Source organism: Scatophagus argus, chromosome 4 (genome assembly GCF_020382885.2).
Source record: "Scatophagus argus isolate fScaArg1 chromosome 4, fScaArg1.pri, whole genome shotgun sequence".
Lineage (NCBI taxonomy): Eukaryota > Metazoa > Chordata > Actinopteri > Scatophagidae > Scatophagus > Scatophagus argus.
In genome coordinates, this window is record NC_058496.1 from 14,174,622 (window position 1) to 14,196,268 (window position 21,647).

General features: G+C 40.8%; 2 protein-coding genes across 3 annotated transcripts; both read left to right on the forward strand.

Annotated features, from left to right (window-relative positions):
- The first annotated feature begins 245 nt into the window (after positions 1 to 245).
- Positions 246 to 7,644, forward strand: fgf10b (fibroblast growth factor 10b). The gene is made up of 3 exons (XM_046386347.1): positions 246 to 1,565; positions 6,319 to 6,422; positions 6,781 to 7,644. The coding sequence occupies exons 1-3, from the start codon at positions 1,106 to 1,108 to the stop codon at positions 6,970 to 6,972; spliced, it is 756 nt and encodes a 251-aa protein (XP_046242303.1). The 5' UTR covers positions 246 to 1,105; the 3' UTR covers positions 6,973 to 7,644.
- A 605-nt stretch (positions 7,645 to 8,249) lies between these two features.
- paip1 (poly(A) binding protein interacting protein 1) lies at positions 8,250 to 18,034 on the forward strand. 2 transcript variants are annotated; one of them, XM_046388018.1, is made up of 11 exons: positions 8,250 to 8,377; positions 12,704 to 12,855; positions 13,112 to 13,309; positions 13,467 to 13,579; positions 13,725 to 13,836; positions 14,341 to 14,466; positions 14,554 to 14,660; positions 14,857 to 14,974; positions 15,074 to 15,128; positions 16,024 to 16,102; positions 16,944 to 18,034. In XM_046388018.1, the coding sequence occupies exons 1-11, from the start codon at positions 8,344 to 8,346 to the stop codon at positions 17,032 to 17,034; spliced, it is 1,185 nt and encodes a 394-aa protein (XP_046243974.1). In that variant the 5' UTR covers positions 8,250 to 8,343; the 3' UTR covers positions 17,035 to 18,034. The 2 variants fall into 2 exon arrangements, with proteins under 2 accessions (XP_046243974.1, XP_046243973.1); XM_046388017.1 differs by lacking the exon at positions 8,250 to 8,377 and adding an exon at positions 10,641 to 11,045.
- Positions 18,035 to 21,647: the final 3,613 nt, after the last annotated feature.

Sequence of the window (21,647 nt, forward strand, 5' to 3'; positions counted from 1 at the left end):
AGTTGAGTAAAGGAGGGAGGGATCAAATAACTAGCAGAGTCACACAGCTACACACAACACAACAGTCATTTTCTATGATCACCCTTCAGGTGAGGAGATCACACGAGGAATCCTCCTATGAAGGAGCTAACGAACAGGAGGCGAACAGCTCTGACTCACCCCTCAGACAGAGGAAAAGACTTCCCCGGACCGTTACCTCTATGCTGCATGAAGGTGGAGTAATTTGGGGGAAGAGAGAGAGAGAGAGAGAGAGAGAGAGAGAGAGAGAGAGAGAGAGAGAGAGAGAGTGAGTGATGAGGAGAGAGCCAGAGGAGCAGGGCAACAGAAGACAGATGGATTATCTGACATGCGCCTGGATTGACCAGCGTTCCTCTATAAGTCTTGAGTCCTGTTTTACCTCCTCAGAGTGAGATCTGAAAATGCTTTCCTGCACATGTGGAGTGTGTGTGGAGCAGCTATCGGACAGGTAGACTGTGTGGTGCACCGTTTTTTGATTTTGTGCTTTTTTAATTCATTGGAAGTAAGGAGTTTGGCACATGGCAAATTTTCTACCTGGATATCAGTGAACTTTATCTTTTTGGATTTTTTTTTTTCACTTTCTTCTTTTTCTTAATTGAGCAACTGCCTGGAAATACAAGGGTCCCGCAGGAGAAGCCAAGAATAATAGTCAACATTTCACAAACAATTTCGAAAGAATTAAAAAAAAGGAAGTGGAAAAAGAGATCTCTTACTGGAACATACACAAGGTAATTGGTGCATTGTTTTTTATGTAATCTCCATTCATTCAGACTTTTTTTAAATTTTCCGAAACAGACTTGGACTGCAGACTTTCTAATCATCAGCCTAAAACCTTTCAGCAGTGGAGGAGAGAACTCGGTGGAATATCAGCGTGAAACACAGTGACTTGTTGAACAGTCAAAAATAATTCAGAGGCAAATCAAAGAATTTCACACCGGTTCTGAATAATTTGGACTCTCTACGAGGACCATCTCACCCTGCCTGGACTGTGGAGGGCTCTCCTCCCTGCCCTCCCAGCCTATCCTCGCCCCCAGCAGCATGTCCCAGGCTCTGAGGCTGCCTCTAGTCCTCCACACAGCACACTACCATGATCAGATGGGCTGCTGGAGGGAGTAAGGCTGCCTCTGCCTCGTCCTGCTCCAGGGCTGGGTTAGGGGCTCGTTCTGCTTCTGGGACCAGCTCCAGACAAAGGTCATTAACGCTGCTTTCCACACTGTCTTTGCCCCTCCTGGTTGCCCTGGTGGTTTTCTCCTTCACCCTACCCGGGGCGGCCTGCCATCAGCTCCGTAGGGACAGACAGAGGCTCACCAACCCACGAAATCTCAGGTCTCCACTGAACATTTCTGAGACTGAGGTCGTCTCGCGGCTCAGGGCCACTGGGGGGCCCCTGGGTCGAACTGGGGTTCCTCAGGGCAGGCATGTGCGCAGCTACAATCATCTTCAAGGGGACATAAGGAGGAGGAAGCTGTTCTCTTTCCAGAAGTTTTTCCTGAGGATCGATAAGAATGGAAAGGTCAATGGAACCAAGAGCAAGGATGACCCCCTCAGTAAGTAAATCACTAATGTACATAAATAGGCAAAAAAGAGGAAACCGGACCCAAAGTCTGATATGAGTCTCCGTTGGGGCAGCAAAAGTTAAAGTGACCTAATCTAAGTTCAGTTTGCACTAAAACGTGTCATTTAAACTGCCACTGTGTGCGTAGAATTAAGGCTTGATTCTACGCACGCAGTGTTACTCGATTATACACATACAAGGCTTGCAACGTCTGCAACGATAACTTCTGAACTTGTTTGAATTTCGAATGATTAATTCTGTCACACGTAACAAAAATCACCTGTTCACTGTTTGCTTTAAGTCAAGGACATTTCTCTTAAGTATTTAGTTATTTCTAATTCGAGAAACCAGGTGTTCATTCATTTGAGAGAAAAAAAGCCGGCCAAAATAAGTTAGGTAACATCAACACAAAAAAATATGAATTGGAAATACAAATGTCTGATTTGGTATAAACTTTGGATTGAAATACAAGTTTTTCATTCATTTCCAGATGTCAACAGGCTGGTAGGTGGGATGAAGCAATCCCCGCTCAGTCGTCTTTTTTGTTTTAAACCAGACATCCCACTGATATCTCTCCTGTCCAAACACTCGGCACAATGATGGTAGCTCTCAGATGGCTTAAAAAGGAGCAGGGGCAGATAACCCGGCCATTATCAGGCGGTCTTCACAGCCCAGGGTAAACAGCGCTGATAACAACCACAGAGAAACAGGGCTTTGGGGAGGGGTGGAGGATATGCTTGTCAGTCTCATTGATGCTTTCAGACTCTTTCTGCCTCTCTGTGTCTCTCTCACTCTCCCACTGAGATTGCCCGCCTGCCAGCCAACGTTGAGCAAATTACATACCTTCAGTCACAGATCAGACATTTGTTTAAAGCAGTTTGACGTGCTCACTCGGAGAAACATGTCTTTAAAGTGATTACATGTTGTATGTTTCGGCATATCAGTCAGTAAAATAGCATTCTCATTAGTTCCCCAGCATTCCCACTGAGCTACGTGTGTGTGCCTATCAGCCAGCGGGCACTCGCGTGCTCCAGTGGGTGTGTGATCATATAGTGACACATGTGCTCGCTTACTGCTGACACACACACACTCACACACATATACATACATCGCTCTCCATCTCACATGCTTTTCCTCCCTGTTTCTCTCTGTCCCCCAACCCCAAAGTGAGTGTATATGGAACCTTTTAATGTTCCTCTTGGGAGAGCTAAACCACACATTCAATCAAAGTGACTTAGGGGAAATGGCACGGGGAGGCAGAATGTCAGGGGAGATGTTTGTTTTGACAAGGTCATGACAGAGACACCTTTATTTACTGACTGTATTACGCTGTGTAGCCTTCACTGCTGCTTTTTTAGTGGTTTCTTTTAAGTTGTAAAACTGAAGTGGCGTAAGGAAGTCTGACTCAGTTTATCATAATAGTGGTGTGCAAATTCACCCCAAACTTTATGTATGTTTGGAAGATGATTTACCCCTCTGTCTTCTTTTTGTATTGAGCCACAACTCCTCATTTTTAGGGGCGCTTTGCCTTTTATTGAAACTCTGTTTGAGTTGGTGCAGATTGCGTATTGAGGACCGAGGTGAAAGGGAGCGCAGGGAAGTCTCTAGAGGTACAAGTTCATGAATGACATGGCTGAACATCATTGTGGCCACATCAAAGCCGTGCGTCTTCAGTATCAATGGTGGTGCCATCAAAAAGCTGTGTCCTGAGGGGGCCTGGGGACACTGTGTGTGGATTATGTGCCCTCGTATCAGGTTCTCACGGTAAAGGATACTACACAACAGCAGCTTCAGTCTTTGCTTTGGCCCCTGGGGCTAGACATGATCCCAGGGCTGACGTCCTTTGTAGACCCTCTATGGTCCCTTGAAGTGACAAAATATCAAGGTTTCTTTTTTTTCAATGAGTGGAGGACAGCTTATCTTGTTCTGAGCCAGAAGTTACAGGTCCTCTGCTGACCCACAGCATTCAAGTTTACTGACAGATGAATTTATATATTAATCACGCTTTAGTATGAGTTGTAAGGGACGTGTAGGCTTTGATTTTAGGTGCTGCCTGTGGCCCTGTGAGGACCCAGCTCACTGTCTGTTAAAGAGCCAGTATCCAGCCTCCTGCAGATTTATGGGGATGCCAGCGCAAAACTGTCCCACATGGCTTTCCAACCCGCTGGGAGCCAGTGCTGAGGTTACAGAGAGGCAGAGGGTAAGGGAGGGAGATTATGTTAAAGTCAGCTAAGTAGCTGTCGGTACAGCGTAAGTATGTAATTAAAATATCTATGATTCACAGCTGAGTTCTCCTAAATTTAAAGACAACTAGCAGCTCTGAAGAGTGAAATATTGCTAAACGAATCTCAAGCAAAAGCTTGAAAGAGTTTTTTAAGTTAATTATCCAGGGCTGTGATGGTGAGCCTGTCAAAATCCTGTATGTGTGTGTCAGGCCACAAATTGTGTTTCTGTGCTGTCGGAGCCAGACCATGTGTGCAAGATGCTTCTGGACATGGCTCAAGATGTGTGTGTGTATATATAGTATGTACGAATGTGTGTGTGTGTGTGTGTCTTTGTGCTCGTTCATCTCCTTTAATCAAAGCAGTGGCCTTTCGTGTGGGGGAAAAAAAACAGATGGTGCTCTTATGGAGGTTGGAGATGGAGATGTATAGCTCTTCTCCAAGGCGGGGAAGAGGATGGATATCCCTTCTGTATAAATACACTCAGTGTGGTCCTTATCAAGTGTTATTATTGTATATCCTGATTTACACCTCACTCCAACACCATTTTTCTGCATGGGAATGACACCTATCATCATTTACATTCTACCTAATTGGTTCAAATTGTATTTTGAGCAATCTCTGAGCACTGATTTTAAAAAGAAGCAAAGCAAGAGTGAGAAAGAATAACATACAAGTTGCAAAGCACAAGGTTTTTGGCATCCCACTGTGGAAAAACCACCTTTAATTCTCACTGGCATAGTGTGCCTCCATTCCACAACCAACGCACCATTTACTGTTGTAATTCCAAACAGAGCGTATCAAATAAGCCACACATTAGCAAAAAGCAACCAGCATGCAAAAGAAAAACTGCTGTCTCCCCAAGTAAACAACTGAACCTGGCTGGCTGACTTCAGGCTCCGTTTTGCTTGTGTGGTGTGTAAAATTTGCCCCACACAAAGCATTGTTGTCACATTAAAGGTTTGATCTTGTAATATGGAGGAAGTTAAATGAAGCGCATGTTTTCTCTTATTGTCATTTTCCCATACTTCCAGCCATAAATTTACTACTTTTTATTTGTGGGCCAAACAAAGCACTCAGCAGAGAACAGTGAAGGGAGAGTTTGTAGTTTCACAGCCAGGTTGAGTGTGCAAGTTGTGTGCAAGTGCACATTCACCTGCTGGAATATTAACTACGTGAGTGTGTAAGCGTGCATTAGTGCGTGTGTGTGTGTGTGTGTGTGTGTGTGTATACAACCTGTCTCGCCCCTGCCTCCGGTGGCTGACTTTGATCAGTGATCATTACAGCCTTACTAATCCTCACTCCACCCCCAGTCTCACTGTCATGGCTCCTCTGTCCTCCTCTGTTCTCCTTCCTTTCATCCCTCCCATGTTTACAGAGCAGCCAGAGACTGCCATAGATTGTCTTACATGCTCACTCCATACCCGACACCTGATCCCATACAGAAACCAGCTACTCTCAGATCTTCAATGGCCGTTGTGTCACAGTCCCCACCACCGCCTTGCCGCTTCAGACCTCACTGCCTCGAGGTGCCACTGTTTGAACTAGAAACTGATACAGTCAAGACCTCACGGACGAGGAGAGAAGCTGCTGTATTTTTAAGAGAGGGATTGTTCTTTGGGGGCACACCTGCATCCTCCACTGTCCACTCATGTACAAGGCTGGCAGCCTCAGAGGCCCCCCAGCCACCGGTGAGTGGGTCTGACAGTGGAGCAGGCTGCCACACAAACAGTCATCAGACAGAGGAGGGGCTGCTGACCTGATCAAAGGATGTCGTTGACTCTCTGGAGTTCACACCCCCATGCCGAAGTGTGTGTCTGGATGTGTGTGTGTGTGTACTTGTACACATATGTGTGCTTATCGGGATAAAATAACGACTGCTCACAGGAAGTGGGGAAAGGAAGTCAGGGAGGGAGGCATGAAATCAAACATGCCATGGGAACCCGGGGAGGTTCACACACACACACACACATGCACACACAAACCAGCATAAGACGAGACAAGTAGGTTCTGTGGTCAAAGGACACATTAGGAAGTTATATCTCTCTGACCTCTGATGCTGAGACCACACAAATAACCACAGCTGTCTGCGGCAAAAGCATGCCCTTGTTAACCAGGGTATAAATTAGCCCCTGTAATAGCCTATGAGGAACCTGAATTACTTGTATAGGGACTTGGAAACCCAAATACCAAACAGAACATAAACAACCTGAGAATCTCTGCGGTATGCACCCATTAATTTTCAAACTAAATGGCCTGCACAGCTGGAATCTGTTACACAGGTGTAGGCTGTAAAGTAACTTTATAATATCACTGAAATGATAAATGTGCACAAAGAATAATTGAGACCTAACACAGAATCCCCACACAGTGTATTCCCACGTGTAAATGTCCTGTAATGAGCATGCAATGTGTTGTAAATCACTTCACTTCAGCAAGTAATATAGCAGGTCTTATGTTCACTCTCATTGTTAACAAATATTGACACAACTGGGTATTTTGTTTTTGTTTTTTGAATCATAGGTATTCTGGAAATCACATCAGTGGACGTGGGAGTGGTGGCCATCAAAGGGCTGAACAGCAACTACTATCTGGCTATCAGCAGGAAGGGAGAACTATACGGAGCGGTTAGTATCCGGGTCAGGGGTCAATCTGGATGCTCCAGAGACAGAGATAGTGTTAGATTCTTCTGTCCTTATCAAAGTCCTGTCCTTATCTTTACCTCTCTAAATGCTGGGTCAACTGTGAATCACAACCAGGCCAGTGAAGACACATGTGAACCTCCAGGAGAGCTGTCCAATTTTCAAAGTGCACACTAGTTTCAAACACACAAAGCAAAACATGCCATGTAGATTAAGGAGCAGTAGATAAACAAGGTACCATGTGCAACCACAATGGATTTGCACAAGAAAATGATCTGTGTTTTGCCTTAACCTCACATGTCGGGGTTATAACACTGAAATTTGATACCCGCTGTTTTTCCAGAGAGAGTTTGGTGTCGACTGCACCCTGAAGGAGCGGATTGAGGAGAACGGCTACAACACGTACGCATCAGCAGAGTGGAGGAACAAGAAGCGGCAGATGTTTGTGGGTCTGAACGTCCATGGGAAGCCGCTGAGAGGGAAGAAAACCCGCAGGAAGAACACGGCCACCCACTTCCTTCCAATTGTGGTGTGAACTGGAGAATTAAAGTGGAGAAGGAGGATACGCAGCACTGGACAGACAGGTTTTCAATAGTGAAAAAATCTGTAAAAATAAAGACATTCACTGAGAAATCTCTCATTTGGAAAGAAGGCACTAACACTGTTATACAAAATACGGTCTCTGCTCCTGATTTGACTGAGATCATGTACTTTATTTTGGTGGGAAAAGATAATATCTGTGTTTTCTGTGGCATGGGATGCAATATTTACCCTTTTTTTCTGTGCCAAACAGTTTACAACTGGAGTTTGTGTGTTATGTGGACAATACAGAAGATAATGTCCTAGCTAATGAACTGTGGTAGATGCAGACATATCTCAAGATATTATTTATAATCGATATTGTCCTGTGAGACAGCAAATAATCCGCAACATAGGGGGAGGAATAGAAAACCAATAAGACTGGGGAAATAATTGGTCAGTTTATCACAACAGCATTAAACAATGGATGATACAACACATTTAAAGTAACTGTTTGATACTTAACCACTGTGTTTTGACTGTATTGTAATGATTTATTTATTTTGTGAGATATTTAACTGGAGGGGAACACTTACAAGGCAAACATTCCTTTGCATTCTTTACTTTTTATAGGAACTCTATTATGTGAAAATAAAATACCATTTTCTCCCCTGCAATGCAGTCTTTCTTTCATTGAACTCCCAGAAACTTTTCTCACTGCTAGTGATAAACCCTGAGGAACGTTGGGGTCATGATAAGTCTATTCTTATCTGGCCCTCTGCGGTACGGAGGGACGAAAGGCAACTATTAATGCCTGGCCAGATATTCCATGTGGCAACCATTGCACTAATGATTAGTTCCCAAACAAACGGGAAACATACAGACCGACCACAACAAAATGGGAGGGAGGTTACTTGCATGGCCTGTTGATGGTGACATCATTTCCTAATATCACCCCATTACTGAGGAGCTGCAACATTCCCCGAGTGCAGCAGGGCTTGAATAGTAAAGGCAGCTTCTAAAGCACCTGCTGATAATACTAGCAAAAATATGACAACAGTTTTGTCAAGTTGCCCTGCATCACTGCTGCCAGAAGGTTTCTAATGGGCCTTAGAGGAGGATCTGAATGTGTGTGTGTGTGTGTGTGTGTGTGTGCGTGTGTGTGTGTGTGTGTGTGCGTGGAGGCAGAAATGTGAATGAGAGAGAAGGAGAGATATGACCTGTGTCTGACCACCCACTTCCCTCAGTAATCATCTGCAAACACACTAATCAATGGCAGCTGCCCTGATGCCAGATCAAAAGACCACGGGGAGAACATTAACACCACAGGCTTCCGGACCTCTTGCTCTCTTATCCCACCTCTCTGAACATCCATCTCAGCGAAGGCATGAAGAATTGGGAGAGCAGACGAAGACAGGAAGGTGAGAGACGGACTGCAAGAGACAAAAAGTCATCCGAGTTGGCTCGTGACTGTGACACAAAGGGGCAAGGGGTTGAAATCAAAAGAAAAAGAAGAAAACAAGATAAAATAGGGATCTGAACTACAGGAATCCAGAGCACAGGAAAGCATTTGAGTATATTGCTCTTTAATGGTTGTTTAAGGAATCACCACGACGAATGATTAATACTGAGGAATGCTGAAGTGCATTCCACCATGACAGTGAGGGAAACATATGGAACATGATTTCATGGCCATCTCTGCACCATGCGCAGCTCAGTCGATTACATTTCCCCTCATGTGATTGTGCAAAACTCCTGCTGCATTTCTGAGCGCTGCGAGGACAAAACTTTAGACGTTCTTTTATATGGATTTTAAAAGTTCAGCTGAGGGCTATTGGGTGCAATTTATGAGGGAATTTAAACAAAATAATTTAGAAGCTTCTCTTGGATTAAAAATGTTTTAGAAGTGTTTTGTTTTCTAAAGTTGCAAGAAGGAGCACATGATAGGTCCCTGGTATGAAATTAGTCCACATACAGTAGCACTTCTTTTTTTCCTTGATTTGTCTTTAATTGCTCTGTATGTAACCTAATGATGCAGTCAATAAATCACCAGGGATTTAACCTAAATAATGCACAGTGACAAAACATAAAACCACCCTTTTTTTTGCATTTAAAATCTGTGAGTATGCACGTGAACACAAATCCAAGTCATTTGTCATCTTGTACATTCCTGAGACTTGTGAATGTTTGAACTCCCTCCAAGACACTGGCATGGGGGGAAAAACAGCAATAACAGAAAATAGGGGGAGTAATCTTTTATCAAAGTGGCTCTCCGCATTTCTGGCACGGGAATTCTCTGTGGCATAATGTGAGCCAGCTTTGAGAAACAAGTGGAAAATGTCTGGAGGCTGAAACAACTAATGAATACTTACACTGAGAGGTCTGGTGCAACACATGTTTGTAGTGGGCAGCTACTGAGCGAGCTCGGGGAGAGAGGCACTCCTGAGGGGTAGCACAGGTCCAGAGTCTTCTCTGTGACGCATAAATGTGTGTTTGATACATCAGTTAAATGTAATTATCCAACCTTTTGGTGCTCTGACAAATATTTTAGATCAATATGAGGTTGTTAAACCCACTCAACCACACATACCCTTTAGCAGGTCCATTATTATGTCCTCATGTTGTGCAGAAAACCACTGCCTAAACCCACATACAGGGAGTGACACTGTAGACACTAAGGTCATGTCCTCGACATGTTTTCTGAAAATTTGGTGGGGTTTTTTTCACAACCTAAGCAAAGGTTATAATAAAATTGAGAATTTCATAGCAAAAACTATTTTTTTTCTTTAAATGTGACTGAAGGTAAAATTAAAATCAAGAAATTTTGTATTTCTCCACCATTTCTGTGAGTGGAGACAATATTTTGAAATAGCATTCACACAAATTTTGTAGCAGATAATATGTAAAAATGTATATCTGAACAGTTAAATGAGTAAATATACCGTGAGCAATAATTTACAAATCATATAGAGAGATGGAGCTTTGAAGGGGGAATTTGGACATTTTTTTACTTATTATTATTTTTTACTTACTTATCTTACTTTATTTATTTTGTATTTTTACTTCATGCTACGGTACATGTCAGGGAGAAATACCGTCTCATACATTTTACATAAACTTAACTCACATGCTACTCAGCAATAGATAATATACCCACTACCTCAAATGACTGCAACAGTACACATATAAGCATTCATGTACAATAAAGTCAATAATTTAAAAGAAATAAATGTATAACACTCACAAAATGGTCTTGATATGTTAAGTAACCTTTTTGCTTAATACTTCTTGTAGGAACTGCACAAAAATTATGATAAATTATGATCTTATGAATTTATTGTTAAAATAAATTTCAAAAGTAAGAATGAATCTGGGATGAGAAAGACTAAAGGACCCATCAACTGCTCTCCCAAAGAAATTAGGCTACCCGTCCTTTAGACCGAACAAAAAATACACAATACATTTTATAATACAAGTCACTATTGTATTGTGTGATTGTGACATTCACTTTACTTGTCAAGAATCTGAATAGTCTTAGCACCTCAGGTGATGCACTGTTTTGAGTTTTGAGGCTGCACCATACTTGTGCACAGGGTTGCGGCGGAGCTTCCACTCCAGGCCACTAGAGGGAGCCCGTTTCATTTTGATTTCAAACACTGTCATGTATAATCAGCGGCAGCGAGTTTGTTGTTAAAGGAAGTGGCGAAAAAGTTGTGTATACTATTCGGTAGAGAAAAAGCCACCATGAAAGAGCGATAGGGCGTGTTTTGCAGTGATACAACACAAATAATTGCTACTACTAAAAAAAAAAAGCAGTTGGTACGGTGAACAGCACTTCACCAGCTTTTGCTGATGCTGCTCTGAGAGTCAAGCCTGACAAACCAACAGTCATGGAGGAGAATTTCGACCGAGCTCCCGGAGCAGGGAGGACCCGAAATCTTCTAGCTGACCCCGGGCTTGTGGGTCCTGCCGGCGATGGTGACGCCAGAACTGCGCTTTTCAACCAAAGGGAACCGCTGAGACAGCCGCGGACATCCCCGCCTTTTAACGAGAACAACATTAGCACTGTCAGCGACATGACTTCTGGAGGTATGGAGCTGTCAACTAGCTAACGTCAAGGATAACTGAGCTAAGTTAGCTAATAGCTACTTTCAGATTCGATTTTATGTAAAAGAGAATATGTCATTCGCTGACATGGTCACTGGGGATTAAAGCTGTGCTTGCCTGAATTTAACTTAAACATTACGCCCAGTATTCCCTCTGGGTGACAGTTCTTCCAAGAAGGGGAGAAGTTCAAGCTACTCGCTGCATTAGCTAGGGGTTAGATACGGTTAATGTTAGCTAACGTTAGCATTTTGGCGTTGCGACGTGCACCTGTTGGATTGTTATTTTCAAATGAGGTAACATTAACGCAACATCTAAATAAAGCTCCCACTCAGATGTCACACAGCTTGTCGACTAGTTACGCCACAGTTAATGCTATTTTAACAAATGCAGCGCTATCATTCGCTATCGCAAACCTTGTGACGAGGTACTAACGCAAAGCAAAGAGGAAGAATGAGTTTCCTTAAATCTGATTAAGTAGCTGGCGGTCGGCAGGACAGTATAGGTGATAGATGTTTGTTCGCCCCACAGATTAAACGTATCTGTAAAACCTTATTATTTTTGGTATCAACTCTACAACCATAAGAATGAGTCTAATATTGGGACAGTTGAAAGTCCCGTTGTGATGTTTTTGTGGACTGCCGGTATTTCACTTGATTCAATTGTCAGTGCTGCAGACGGATCTGAAAAGGACATCTTTTTTAAAAGTGAGACAGAAGCGCATCAGTATTAACCAGAAAGGACAAAGAATATATCGGCATTTGCGCCTGAAAAACATATGTTTATATATATATTTAAATACTATACTGTAGTTGGAGGATGATCCAGTACTAATTTCTGGGATGGTAGTCACCCAAACACACGTTGTTCTCCTCCTCTGCTACACCAATGTGCAGTGTCCCCTACCTACCCCTGCAGTATGACCTTAAACAATAAGTCTGGGAGTGGGAGGCGTGGTTCTGCTGACTGATGGTGTGCAACTGCTGATGTGTGTGTTAGTGCAGTGTTTTCCCACAACACCCCTTGTTCGTTGAGCTTCACGTCCCTCCCATCACATCGAAGTCTTTGAGCCCCAAGTTGCAAAAGGAACAGAGCCAGGAACTCCTTAATTCCATCAGCCATTACGAGTGGCAGCACTGAGGAAGGTGCATATGCAAAGGCTCACATGGGTCAAAATCACACCTGCATGAAACTCTTAGTCCGGCTACATATAAAGTATTGTGTATTCTTTTGTATTGTATCGTCATTGTTCTTGTGTTTTTTAATATTAAATTGTGTGACCACACTGAAAACCAATTTCCCTATTTTTAAGAGTAAAACCAACAAAGAATTGACCCTACTAACAAGCATTGTCTGTGTCCAGAGTCTGTTATAGCTCATTCCTCTACCCCACAGATTTCTAATTCTGCCTAAAATTGAAAACTAATCATTATTGCACTCGATGACATGTTTATACAGTGCGATGAACGTGGATATTGTAGTCCATACAGCGTCCTTCTGGCGTAATTTTTCTTTGAAATGAAATGTATATTTTGACGATTAATATTTTTCAAGGAATACTTTAAAGAAAAAAAGAATTTACCCATGTGGATTAGTATTGTCCATACAGCAAAGACTAAGAACATCTGTCATCATCCTTTCAGATTTTAAAAGACAGAACAAACCGCAACAAAGTGCAAATCCTAATAGTGCATCTGCTTCCAGCAAGTGGAATGAAGTGGATTCTATTGTCAAATCATCACAGCTTTCAGCCAGTGCCCCAGAGTTTGTTCCTGCTGGATTTAACCTGTATGAAGTAAGAGGAATTTTTTACACAGTCTGTGCCTTTATTCTGGTTACTGTTACTTACATTTTTTCAAGTGTTTTTCAAACATGATATCGTAATGGTTTTCCTCTGATATTCAGTGAGTCAAAAGTGCATCTGTCATTACTTTCATTAAGATCACAATGTCATTAATTTAGATTTTTAATATGACACTTAATTATTTTGCATGAGCACAACAAAGTTCTCTGGGTTTGTTTTTGATGTTTTTATTGTGATTTTTGTGTAGGATCCCAATTTCTATAATGACAGCGAAAGCTATTACTGTGAACCAACCTTGGCTGACATGGTCACAGACTTTCTTGGGAACCTTAGCTCCTCCCCAGGGTCCTTTGAATCGGATATTGAATACATAACTGGTGTGCTCAATTCCTGGGTTACTACTGAAGAGTTGTTACACGAGCTGGTGGAGCTGATCTTCACACAGGTTTGGAGAGACACATTTGCTTTTTATGTACATATTCAATAATGTGAGTTTAAACCAAACTTGTCTAAACAGCATCCATGTTGGATATAAATATACATGCATGTTTTTGACAAAAAAACATAATTGTATAAGGTGCTCCATTTTCTTCTCATTGCAGTCTACTGCCATTCCAAACTTCTCTTACACGGGTGCCAGGCTCTGTAACCACCTGTCCCATCACCTCACTATCAGCCCACCAAGTGGCAACTTTCGCCAGCTGCTCCTGAAAAGGTGATTTATTTCTGTTTTCACTCAACTTAATCAGTGCTACAAACTGACGAGCTATTTTGGGCTACAAATAATAAGGTGAATATGCAAAGCAGCGTTAAATGTCATTGTTCAAGTCGTCATAAAGGTGGAATGTTGTCGTCTGTAGATGTCGAATAGAGTTTGAACGGAGGGATGCAGCTGTCCGAGGAGATGCAGAGACTCAGAAGAAATTCCACTCTTTTGTGCTCTTTCTGGGAGAGCTCTATCTAAATCTGGAGGTATGATGTTCTTTTTCAGAAAGCATTATATAATTCCTGAAGTTGTGTAAATGCATTTATTTCTTTAGTTCGTCAAATTGTAAACAACACAATAATTTACCTCCTTTGTGTTTCACACAATGTCTTTATTTTGACCACACCTTGTCCTGAATTTAGCCTCGCAGGCAGTGCTTACTGGGTGGCAGTGCCTCATGCTGTTCTTGTGGCGCTGAGGGAAACACTTTGCTGTACTTGCTAAGTGCGCTTGATAATTTGACAGACAGCTGTTCCTTCATTGAATAACATATACAAAAAGTTCACAAGCTGTCCAGCTTTATTCTTTATTGATGTGGATCCCCATTAGCTAAGATAGAGAGTTCTTTTCTTGCAAGAGAACCTCAACTTTCAAGTTGGTTTTATAAACCATCAATCCCGACCAAATACTACAAAACATGTCTTCAACCTTTTCATTGCATCAGTCAGGCATTTGTTGATGTTTGTGTCAATCTGTTTCCATTTGTTTAGGTAAAGAGTGGAAAAGGACCTCCAAATCGAGCAGATATCCTCCTTTCTGCCCTGAATGATCTGATGAACACTCTGTTCAACCATCCCGTGGACGCAAATCTTATCTGCGCTGTCAGACTGCTTAAGGTTTTAAATCTCGATTAGATAAATTGACAGATTTTCAGGTGGTTCGGTTGTTTAGGGGCTTAATGAGATTATATTTTGAGTTTACAGTTGACAGGCTCTGTCTTGGATGATGCATGGAAAGAGAGTGGAAAACCACACATGGAAGAACTCATCCAAAGAATAGAAACTATTCTCCTGGATGCCACCTGCAGCAGGTGTGTATATCAGTTTGGTCTTTTGTGTGCAGCTGCTTTTCAAGGCTTATACTGAAGGGAACTTTAGAAATGAAACCAATGTGTACCAGTGAATTTTTAACATAGCGTCAGGCACATGTTCAAAGCAGTTCAAAACAGATTAGAGTTGAACCCTCAAGGACACCCTGAGTAAAACTGTCTGCATATTTCTCCTCAGGGATGTCAGACAGATGCTTCTGAAACTAGTGGAGTTGAGATCTAGTGACTGGGGCAGAGTCCGTGCAGCAGCAGCAGTGAGCAACGCCACTCCAGACAACGACCCTAATTACTTCATGGTGTGTGTCAGCTGTGCCATGTGCTTTATTTTCCCTCTTTTTTATGGTCTGTATGTGGTATATTTCTGTTTGTTATGGATTTGTTTTTTGTCTGCTCAGAATGAACCTACATTCTACACAGAAGATGGCACTCCTTTTACAGCAGCAGACCCAGGTGAGGCTGCACTAATATGTTCATGATAGAGCAAGAAAGGGCAGCATAGAGTTTGCTGCCTTCATTACTTCTGTTCAGTCAGTCACAGGCACCAGAGACATGCAAAGTCACCTCAGTAGTAAATATTTAAGAAAAAACAAGATGAAACACAGGTCCATTGTTAAGCAATTTCAGTGTAGTCTGTGCACACAAAACTAAAAACAAGTCAGAAGGCATTTTGTTCTGTAGCTTATGATTAGTATTACAAGTACAATATCTGTAGAAAACAGGGGTTTTGTAAGTGAAAGAATGAATCAGTTTGTACTGTTGGCTGTGCATGCCAGTGCTAAATTCAGCCTTTGCTAGATGTTTAGCTGCCTGTAATCTTATTGCGGCGTGTAATGCTGTTGAGTGTATGTAGATAACAGTAATTTCCCAGCACATGATTAAAAATCGACATATTTATTTGCAGTAACCCTGTGCACAGATTAGTGTTCAGTACAGTGTGCAGTTCTGTGCTCTTTTTAAATACAAGTCTTACATCCAAAATGGAATCAGTGTTAAATACAAATCGACTAATGTGTTTATTATTGCTGATTTTTTTTTTTAAAAAAAGAAAAGGTTCTGCGTTAGTGACGGCATGCAGACAGAACATAATGTTAATTAACATTAAAGTTCATGTGAAGTTGGTTGATCGGTGAAACAAAAATTTGAATTCTCAAATAAACTTTAAAAATATTTTACATTCTATTACATTTGTACAAAATATGCTGATAGGAAAAAACGGGAAAATAGATGTTTTTCCACCCAAACACAGTACATTGCTATTTTACATGGAAGTAATTGTTGGCTTGACTGATGCTGGTGAGTCCTTTAAATGAACACCTTTTGAATGTCATTCTGTCTGCTTTTACAGAATATGCTGAGAAATACCAAGAGATGCTGGACAGGCAGGACTACTTCCATGATATTTATGGAGAAAATGGAAATGAAGTGTAAGTGCGCATCATAATTATAATCGTCATAAAGTGCCTTTCTACTATGTCACGGTCACCTGCTTTACTCTGAGACTTGTCAATGCTTGTTGCCATAGATACCATTTAAAGTCATTTAAAAGTTATAATAGGGTTATTACACAATCAAAATGTGTGTGAAATTTCTTTACACTGGTTGTCAAGTGTATACCGTTGTTTTATTTTTCATGTAAATTCATATCTATATTATCTTATTCAATATGCATATTTGTGTGTAGATGTGTGTGTGTGTGCATATATATATATATATATATATATATATATATATATATATGTATATATGTATATATATATATATATATATATGTATATTTTTTCTGCTGTAGCACATGTATTAAGGATGCAGGTCAGTTGCAGTTGGGATCATTTCAGTACTGCAACCATCTGGATTATTCATCTGTAGTGCATGGTTTTATTTAGACACAAATTTGTCAAAGTTCAACAGTACCACTGTGCTGGTACTCGGCGGTCATGTGACTGCATGGCAGCTTCACACAGATCATGTGACCTGTGGGCCCCTGAACTTGGCAAATGTGTTTGAGTTGCCCACAATGCAACAGGGTCACCCATGGCCTCAGATTCAGTGTAGTCAGCAGTTGGGTGTTAAAGAGGGCTTAGCTTGCTCTCTCCTCTCACTGTCTATGTGTGTGTGACTTTGTGTTTTTCTGCGCTGTGTAAATGGCAATCACACTCTCATATTATGGAGTGTGTTAATATTAGTCACACAAATCATCTACACATGGAAATACAGGAATATGTTTGTCTTAAAGATCTCAAAAGTCTCATTTTGTTGTGTTCACAGATACGACGACTCTGAAGATGAGATGGAGCCTGAGATAGAAGAGGCTTTTGAGAACTTTTGTTTAGAATCAGAGAGGAAACGACAACAATGACTCGAGAGTGAGAATCTATGAGACTCATCAGACACGCACTCTCCTTTTCCCACTCAACTTGCTGGAATGTTTAAAAGCAAAGGAAACTAGCATAAGATTATATAACACAGCATTTATTTTACTGCAAACAAGCATTTTAACAAAAGCAGCTGTTCATAGTTGCACTTCTGACACTTTTTCAGTCAGTGCTGATTTAAAAAATGGGGACAATCAACAGGATAATTGTTTGGAATACTAAGATGTTTTTGGACGCGGAAGTTTTCTATTATTTTGATTTCTTTCTGAAACTTGTCTTCTTTACGCCTAAACTAAATGCCAAGAGGGAAATAGTTTGCTGTGAATTCTTTTAGCGTTCTTTTATGAAAGGCAGATTTCATCACGTTAGCAGAGTTTGTCAAGTAGTAATTAGCGCCCCATGCGTAAACTGAAGGCCAATCAAATCATTCATCAGATTCAAAATCTTGATGTAAAATGCATTGCAGATGGGTGAGGTTGTTGTGTTACTACATGCGTGTATACAGTGCAGATACAGCCTTTCTCTCTAGTGTTGTTAACTCGTCTCCTGTCATGTTGCCAATATTAAACACCAGTCAAGACTGTTTAGCTGTTAACCAGACTGCAGTCAATACAAATGGTCAGGAACTCTTGCAGACGGTGCAGGAAAACGCGCAATATTTTCTATTTAGTCACGAACTGGAAATGTGAATACAGACAAAACCCCTTTTTTAAAAGCTCTTTCTGTGTTTGAAGTCAGCATTTTTAAGAAGGTTTATGTTTTAAGCATATTATCAAAAATTCAGTTCATTTCCTGAATGTAGCTTTGAACATCTATGCGTTTTGCAGTCAGCGTGATATGACTCAGCTGCAAAAGGATTCATTCTTATCCAAGACAGAAAGACTGTTTACCAGCAATCCATGGAACCCGTAAGGAATGTTGTTTAATAGTTTGTAAATATTATTTATGGTATTGTTTGCTTGCAATAAATTCTTTATAATGTGAGATTTTATTTGCTTGATTTGTGTTTGAGCCTTTTTTAATGTGATATGTGGTATGATACATCATCATACATTATATTTGGAGTTAGTTGAACTTTTGTTGATATGTAATATGTCCATATAGATTTGAATGAAAATACAGTTTGCTGTTTACTCTGTTTGATCAAATTTTTAACTGTTAACTGTCATTACCCGTCGTACAGACATTACCTATACCTTTTCCCTCTGGTCTAACTTCCATCACTCTTTATTATATCAAAATACGGTGACGGATGACTATTTTTCTCAAAAATAAATAAGTCCCTGGGTTCTTCTCATTTGCAATGAAAAAACAGATACTTTCTGACTATGAAAATATTGGAATAAAATAATCTGACAAGCTGAGGTAAAACATACATGACATTGGATAGTTTTTAAAGTAACCCGTCCTACTCTTCCCTCCGCTGTGTGCTGAATACAGTCAGAAACCAATCAGTCTGAACAAACTCTGCCATCATCTGGTGACTTTGTGTGTGTGCAACACTTTGCAGAAATGAACGGCCCACTGTTTTTTATTCATGCTGCTGCAGTTGCAACAAATTGGACTTCTGTATTTATCACCTTGCCTTGTTTGTAATCAAATCACAGCTTGTCAGTCAGATAACAGAACTTACAATTCTCAGGAAGATTTCTGCAGAAACACACCTTCTTGCTGATTTGTAGGACAGTAGAGTTTCTTTGCATTTTGTGACTCTGTTGTAGCTCATGACTTTTTTTTTTTTCTTTTTTTTTGCAGTTCCCATACAGTCTGAAACAAGACATTCAGGACTTTGAGATGCACACACATAGAGCTCTACAATCTAATAGTCTAACCCAGTATTCTGCACTAAATTCCCTATTTCCCAGTCATTCCATCTGTGTGTGTGTGTGTGTACATGCAGCACTAAGTGTACTATGTGTAACGGAAAACTATTTTCTTTAGTATTTTCTTCGCAAACATATGCATATACAGCACAGTAAGTGAACACTAGCAGTGTTTGCCCAAAAATGGGCAAAGCTACAGAATGAAATTACTATAATAGCTGGTAATGTAATACAGATTCCTACAAATGAACACCAGCTCTCATGAGGATCATGTTATAGTTTGGATGTGCATATTATGTTTAAGCCTTTGGCACCACCTAGTGACCAAGTTGAGTAATGTCATGACGATCATCATCATCAAAAAACTGCACTAGTCATTTATCTCCAGACATTTGGTACTTCATTATCTTAATTTATCCAATGCTGGTATTTTAGCTGAACTAAGACAGTCACATCATCATAAGAAAACAGGATGGTAAGTGTCAATGGTATCAAACCATTTTAATTGTTTTAACTGAGTGAAAAAAATTCTACCATTTTCTTGGTTTATACAGGCACCCTTTTCATATAAAGAAAAGATAAGCAGCATCGTTGTTGCCGTGTCAGACAGCCTTGAAGATTCTTAGTGGTCGACTGAGTTCAGAATAAAATGACAAACAGTCATACAATAACATTCTCTTAACCTCAGTGACACACCACAGCTATTTTTCTTGTGAAAACGGAACAGCTCTTTGGTGCTTTTTATCTCTCAGCACCGAACATATGAAATGAACTTTAAGAATATTGCATTCGGGTCTCTCAACCCAGTCAATAAGTCTTTCATGCCTGTCAGGGGTACAGTATACTGAGACATCCTGGTGACCCAGCGATGTAAGATGCATACCATATTACCACAACACCCCAGGCTACAACTCTGCTTGGGACCTTTGTTGCATGTCAGCCCCTTCTTCTCACACACTGAGTGTGAAAAATAAAAATAACTTGAAGCCAGGTAGCAAACTTTAATGTGGTTGTTTTCAGCATACTGTTTCTCTATACTTTTGAATGTGAGGCCTCTCAGTGAGTTCAAGTAAATTGTTTGCATATGCCAATTGTTACTGTAGATGAGAGAGCAGTCTTCCACAAGTCTGTGTCCAATTTATCACCAATAAGCAGTTGTGGCACTTAACAAAACCAAGGAATGATTCTGCAGTAGATATTATATACTGTTTCTGCTTTTAACAGAATTTTGGAAAACAGAAATTATATAGTTTTACATGTGAGTGCATCCTGAATGTGTGACATACATAAGGTTGTTGAGGAAGTGCATGACTGGTATCTTTATCTGCAAACCACTGGTTTCCAGCTCAGCCAGCACACTTAAAAAGGAAGTGCTCTCTTAACTTACTTGGAAATGTACACGTACAAATGTCACAAACAAAGCAAAGAAATATCTTGTCATATCTGGTCATATGACAAGTGGGTAACTTCACCCACTAGTCACATTACCACCGTGTCTGTGCGCGGTCATTGACTCGTGAGCCCCTCTGAGCCTGCTGGATGTGCCTGTCTGGCTTACAATACATCAGGGAAAAGCAGGGCCTTAGATTCCCACTGGTCAGCAGATGGGTGTGAAAGAGGGATTAGCTCCCTGCTGCAGTCCACTCACCCAGAACTCTGTGTGTGACTTTCTGTGTCTGTACCTCTCTGCGTACATTACATACATGAGTGTGTTTGTCTGGAGGTTGTAGTGACGAACTGGATCACAATTTTTTAAATGCTCATGAATGATTCTACATCGTCAAGACTGTGTAGGTGTTGGAGAATATTCCCCTTGCACCAGAGAGGCAGTGAATGGGTTGCTGATTTGGGAAAATTAAAGAAACTTTTATTGTGGATTTGTATATGATATTTTGATATTCTAATAAAAGTGTAATTTTTATGCTTGGATTGGCTATTTAATTTGTTGTGTACGTGGTGATGCTAGAAAATACTGCAAAGAGAGTAGACATAAACTTGGTATAATTCCACGGACCTGCAATGAAACAACACCTCATGGAGCATGGACCTCATGCTTTGACTGTGTCTGAGGGGTGTTGATTCATCCCAGTGGGGAAAACCACCTCACTATGAACAATTTCATGGGAACTACTTTTCTGGAAGAGAAGTTCAGCTGAAAACTCTTGAAGGCTTTTTCTGAATCATCCTGAGTAACACAGAGACTGGCTGTACACACTAAGTAAATAAATGCAAAATAAGTTAAAATTTAATAAAAAGTTGAAAATATATACATGAATAAAACCCAGAAAGACATTATATAAATGATAATAAAAAAAGATCTGAAAAAGAATAAAATTATAAAAGATGAAAGATGATACAAAAGATAGCATAGAGAGTAAAGAAGAAAAGCGAATAACTGAATGATTCGTTGAAAGAATATGAAAAAGATTTATATATCAGACCAGGATGTTAATCATTCTTGCAAGGTGAGGTTAACAGATGATTAGTCCATGTATGTGCAAGTGAAGTTAGGGTAACCACTCATCAGCAGCCATTTCACCCTGTGTTGACATGTTGCGGGTAGGAGTGCATCTTCCACTCAGAAAAGGGCTTCCCCTTCATAAGTAAAACTTTCAGGTCTGCAGGTAAATTTCAGAAATAGTTCATCTTTTCTTTGTACAGCTGCCTGTAATCTTCTGTGAGGCGGAGTATTTAAAACCTCTCTGTACCAAAGGCTGACATTTGGTGGGGAATCTTTGATCCATTTGTGCAAAACGCATTTCTCAAGAAGTTCT

What these genes read in the sequence shown, in the direction of transcription:
- fgf10b (XM_046386347.1), top strand. Translation starts at nt 1,106, where the DNA reads ATGATCAGATGGGCTGCTGGAGGGAGTAAGGCTGCCTCTGCCTCGTCC. An exon ending in GAGCAAGGATGACCCCCTCA is followed by an intron (nt 1,566 to 6,318) that starts GTAAGTAAATCA and finishes TTTGAATCATAG; the next exon opens with GTATTCTGGAAATCACATCA. An exon ending in AGGGAGAACTATACGGAGCG is followed by an intron (nt 6,423 to 6,780) that starts GTTAGTATCCGG and finishes CTGTTTTTCCAG; the next exon opens with AGAGAGTTTGGTGTCGACTG.
- paip1 (XM_046388017.1), top strand. Translation starts at nt 10,847, where the DNA reads ATGGAGGAGAATTTCGACCGAGCTCCCGGAGCAGGGAGGACCCGAAAT. An exon ending in GCGCTGTCAGACTGCTTAAG is followed by an intron (nt 14,467 to 14,553) that starts GTTTTAAATCTC and finishes TTGAGTTTACAG; the next exon opens with TTGACAGGCTCTGTCTTGGA. An exon ending in TTTTACAGCAGCAGACCCAG is followed by an intron (nt 15,129 to 16,023) that starts GTGAGGCTGCAC and finishes CTGCTTTTACAG; the next exon opens with AATATGCTGAGAAATACCAA.